A 5,000-nucleotide genomic window follows, 5' to 3' on the forward strand; every position below is an offset into this window, starting at 1 on the left:
GAAATCAGTCAATCATAATCTGAAGTAATGAATTCTGGTGAACTCAAATTCTTTGATCTATTCAGACAGAAAACGGTGACACAGGTGGGTCTAATTAAAAAGATTTATTATATAACTTCTCACAAGAAATGATTAAATGACAGATGTGTTTATATGAATGAGAACACAGAATTACTCCTGATTACTGACGGTGAAGTGAAAGAGGGATTATTACCGGCTAAAAGAGACGGAACTGAATAAATTAAATTTAAACCTGATGCTAAATTAGAATTTGCCACCGTGAATAAATGAGCCATGTTACTGTGAGATGGAGGATCACGGTCTGAAAAGAGATCCAGATGAGTCTTAGATGTCCGGTGATGGAGGTCGACCAACGGGGTTTCCTCCCGTTCTCAACTTCCCTCGGTCCGGTTTTGGCTGGTGAACGCTGGTCTCGTGGTCCCGTTGGGTCACCTGAGGACCGGTCCGGTCCGGAGCCTTCACAAGACTACTGGCAGGGCAGCTCGTCCACAAGGGTTGAATTCAGTACTTGATCAGAGGAGTTGCGGTAAATATAAAAATGATTGAATCAAAACTTAATGAAACTTAAAATAACTAATCTTTACCGAATCTGAAGCGAATCATTGATGGAAAGTGAATCTGATTCTCAGTTTGGGGTCTCTCTTTTAACTCAGGATGGATCAGAGGAGGAGGAGGTGTCAGGAGGAGGTGTTGCGAGGGAACGCATTTAACACGATTTGATTCAAACTATGTATAAAAGAAGTCCCTCATTTCATTTCACCAACGTATTATGAGATATATTATTATCACAGATCACATTTTAAATGATGAGGTCATTCTGAGGCAGAGATCTGGGGTTGAACCATGGTCACCTCTAAAATTTTAGTAACATAACTTTTGATAAACATCACTGTTAGTATAATAATATAACATCAGACAGGATATTAGTTTATGAAATTATGAATCCAAGTTCATAATTTGTTCTTATAGTCTGAGTTTTTGGCAAATCTGACCAAAAGGGGGCGACGTGGTCCTTCTGGGGTCATCTGGTCTGGGAGGGTTTGTGACAACAAGGGATTAAGGAAGTATCTTTCAGTTTATGGTCTTCAAAGTGAGTTTTTATAGCCCCAACAAGGTGTGGACATCGTCCGTTGAGACAGGAAGCGTTTGTCTGTATGAGGTGAAAGGGTGATGAACAGGACCAGAGGAGTTTACCCAGAGTTCACTTCTTCTGTGGGGGTGGGGGTGGAAATCACAGAGATGAGGGCAGAGGAGGTGTTTTATAAAGGCATGAGCTCGCTACGATGATGATGATGATGAAGTGAAGGAGGTGAAGGCCGATGACAGGTGGAGCAGTGTTTGGTGGAGGAGGCAGACCCTTCTGACCAGGAGGAGGCGCTGTCTGACAGACTGTTGGGTGAACTGAAGAAGAAGAGGAGACTGAAGGGTTGATGAAGATGAGCTATCTGACAACAGAGTAGAGACAGCTGTTTGTGTGTGTCCTCCTGCAGGAGCGGAGGAGGAGGGAGGAGCATCAAGCAGCTGTGAACAGGGTGGAGGAGGTCAGACAGGAGGAGCAGCAACTGCACAGCACGGTGCAGGTGAGGAAGAGGAGACACGTGAACGCTCCACCTGAGCAGGTGCTCCTGCTGTGGGCGTGGCTTGCGTCTCCTTCAGGCAGAGAAATCAGCTCAGAAGTCCCCTGAGTCTCAGTCTGCTGTGAGCAGCTCCTGTCTGCAGTGCATCATGGGTAATCAGACAAAACAGCACTGATCACTGTGTGTGTGTGTGTGTGTGTGTGTGTGTCTGTGTGTGTGTGTGTGTGTGTGTGTGTGTGTGCGTGCGTGCGTGCGTGCGTGTGTGTGCAGGGCCTGTTGCTGCAGCAGGAGGTGCTGTTGAGTGACAGGAGGTCGGCGGTCTCTGGTGTGAGAGAGGAGGAGCTGAAAGTCGTCTCTCTGCAGGGTGAAGTCAGCGCTCTCAGAGCAGGTAGCTCCTCTGAGTGTCTTTATTTTGTAGTTTTAAACAGTTTGTCTGCGTAGCTCCACTCTGACTGTTTGTTTGCTGCTGAGACTTTTACAGCTTTTATTTTGAAAACTGCTGAAACTGTCCGTGAAGCTGATCAGAGCTGCAGACTGTTGGGAGCTTCGTCACTACCGGAGACTCCTGATCAAAACTCTCAGTTTTCACTTGGACTTTTAATCAAAGCATGATTCATGATGAGTTATTTCATGGAAACGTCTGATCGACACGTGTGTTTGTGTCCAGAGCTGAAAGTCGTCCTCCAGGAGCTGCTGGCGGAGCAACAGGCGCTGGACAGGGTGAAAATCAAACGCACCCAAACTCTCCACCAGCTCCAGGAGAAGAGGGAGGAGATGGAGAAGACGAGGGAGGAGCTGTCTGTACTGCAGCAGGAGGCGGAGTCCCACAGAAGAGAGGCGGAGTCGTGTCTCAGAGACGCTGAGCAGCAGAGAGATGAACTGCAGGTCGGTCAAACTCTTCAAACTCATGAAGGTTCCAGAAACAAATGTTCAGCAAAATGAAACATTCTCTGGTGCAGGAGGAGCTAAGCAGGAGCAGGGAGGAGAGGAGCAGCCTGCAGGAGCAGTGTAGACAGCTGGAGGCCCGACGGAGGCACGCAGACCGGTACACAACACACACACACACACACACACACACACACACACACACACACACACACACAACACACACCTTCATATGTAGGACACAGTGTGCTTGTTGGAGACACACACTCATAATGTGTGTGTGTGTGTGTGTGTGTGTGTGTGTGTGTGTGTGTGTGTGTGTGTGTGTTGTGTGTTGTGTGTGTGTGTGTGTGTGTGTGTGTGTTCCAGGTGTCTGTCTGTGGTTCAGGTGGAGCTCGCTAAACAGAAGGAAGAGCAAAGCCACGCCCACCTCCTGAACCAGGAAGTTGTCAAAGACACAGCAGCCTGTCAGCAGCAGCTCAACGGTATATCACTGAGTATTAAATACATATAAATAATAACATTCAGTCACATATTCTGAACACCAAAATCATTTTTCCATTTGCATTTTTATTTTTTGTTTTTATTTTTTACTTTTCTTATTTGTTATTCTACTGTCCTATTATTTCCACATTTCCACCTCTGTAATAAATAATGAGCACTTTTCTACATTCTTTGTAAATTTATATCTTGTTCAATAAAGTTATAAAATAACAAATTAATACAGATAATAACATAATATTGTAACATACAATGAAATGACTATTAAATACATATATATTATATTCTTAGGTCATAGTATATACATATATATATATATACAGTATATATGTGTATGTGTGTATATATATATATACAGTATATATATGTATATAGTATATATGTATATATAAATATACAGTATGTGTATATATATATATACGTGTGTGTGTGTGTATGTATGTATGTATATATATATACTATATACATATATATACTGTATATATATATATACACAGACTGCAGTGTGACCATGATGCTGTTTGTTCCAGAGAGCTCGGAGCTGCTGTCTGTGCTCAGCGAGCAGGTGGAGGTGAGGAAGAAGCAGCTGCAGTGTCTGGACCAGGTAACCATGGAAACAATCAATACTCTTCATGACGTGTGATAGATGTGCTTTTTGTGACCAGTGTTCATCTGCAGGAGCTGAATGAGTTGAGTCAGCAGCAGCAGCAGAGAGCAGAACAACTGAAGGAGCTGGACACACACATTCAACACAAACAGGTGCAACACACACACACACACACACACACACACACACACACACACACACACACACACACATTCAACACACACATTCAACACAAACAGGTGCAACACACACACACACACACACACACACACACACACACACACACACATTCAACACACACATTCAACACAAACAGGTGCAACACACACACACACACACACACACACACACACACACACACACACACACACATTCAACACACACATTCAACACAAACAGGTGCAACACACACACACACACACACACACACACACACACACACACACACACACACACACACACATTCAACACACACATTCAACACAAACAGGTGCAACACACACACACACACACACACACATTCAACACACACATTCAACACAAACAGGTGCAACACACACACACACACACACACACACACACACACACACACACACACACACACACACACACATTCAACACACACATTCAACACAAACAGGTGCAACACACACACACACACACACATCAGATCCAACATTCATTGCTCCCTCAGACAGCGTGTGCCGGGTTGGAGGAGGTGAAAGCTGCGATGAGCCGGTTGGAGGACAGGGGGCGCCGTCTGAACGAGCAGCAGCTGCAGCTCAACCAGCTCAGTCAGTCAGCACTCACTCATGTTTCCAGATCAACTCAGTCCAACATGACCTGAAATAAAAATCATCTGTTCCGTTTGTTCCTGTTGACCAGGTGAGATGTTGTGGGAGAGAGAGACAGCGCTGCTTCAGGAGGAGCGGCTAAAAGAGCAGTGGGCGGAGCTGCAGCATACAGAGGAGGGGCTAAAAGAACAGAGGGAGGAGCTACGGCAGACAGGGGAGGGGTTAAAACAGCAGAAGAAGTTGCAGCAGAGAGAGGAGGGGCTAAATCAGCTAAGGGCGGGGCTCCAGCAGACAGAGGAGGGGCTAAAATGGAAGAGGGAGGGGCTCCAGCAGACAGAGGAGGGGCTGAAACAGAAGAAGGCGGGGCTTCAGCAGATAGAGGAGGGGCTGAAACAGAAGAAGGCAGAGCACCAGCAGATAGAGGAGGGGCTGAAACAGAAGAAGGCGGAGCTTCAGCAGATAGAGGAGGGGCTGAAACAGAAGAAGGCGGAGCTTCAGCAGATAGAGGAGGGGCTGAAACAGAAGAAGGCGGAGCACCAGCAGATAGAGGAGGGGCTGAAACAGAAGAAGGCAGAGCTTCAGCAGATAGAGGAGGGGCTACAAGAGAAACTTCAC

General features: G+C 45.9%; 1 protein-coding gene across 13 annotated transcripts in view; it reads left to right on the plus strand.

The window, feature by feature from the left end:
- Positions 1 to 5,000, plus strand: part of cntrl (centriolin) — a 19,543-nt gene that overhangs the window by 12,736 nt on the left and 1,807 nt on the right. For 11 of the 13 annotated variants that reach the window (XM_069148468.1, XM_069148469.1, XM_069148470.1 and 8 more), the window contains 9 exons: positions 1,512 to 1,601; positions 1,869 to 1,986; positions 2,266 to 2,483; positions 2,558 to 2,643; positions 2,853 to 2,968; positions 3,515 to 3,588; positions 3,663 to 3,743; positions 4,286 to 4,385; positions 4,477 to 5,000. The exon at positions 4,477 to 5,000 is cut by the window's right edge and continues 30 nt beyond it. In XM_069148468.1, coding sequence (XP_069004569.1) covers positions 1,512 to 1,601; positions 1,869 to 1,986; positions 2,266 to 2,483; positions 2,558 to 2,643; positions 2,853 to 2,968; positions 3,515 to 3,588; positions 3,663 to 3,743; positions 4,286 to 4,385; positions 4,477 to 5,000 — 1,407 coding nt within the window. The remainder of the gene's footprint in view (positions 1 to 1,511; positions 1,602 to 1,868; positions 1,987 to 2,265; positions 2,484 to 2,557; positions 2,644 to 2,852; positions 2,969 to 3,514; positions 3,589 to 3,662; positions 3,744 to 4,285; positions 4,386 to 4,476) is intronic. The other 2 variants (XR_011178224.1, XM_069148473.1) reach the window with 2 other exon arrangements.

This window comes from Embiotoca jacksoni, unplaced genomic scaffold, assembly GCF_022577435.1.
Source record: "Embiotoca jacksoni isolate LCO1_2020_lvr unplaced genomic scaffold, fEmbJac1.0.p SCAF_149, whole genome shotgun sequence".
NCBI lineage: Eukaryota > Metazoa > Chordata > Actinopteri > Embiotocidae > Embiotoca > Embiotoca jacksoni.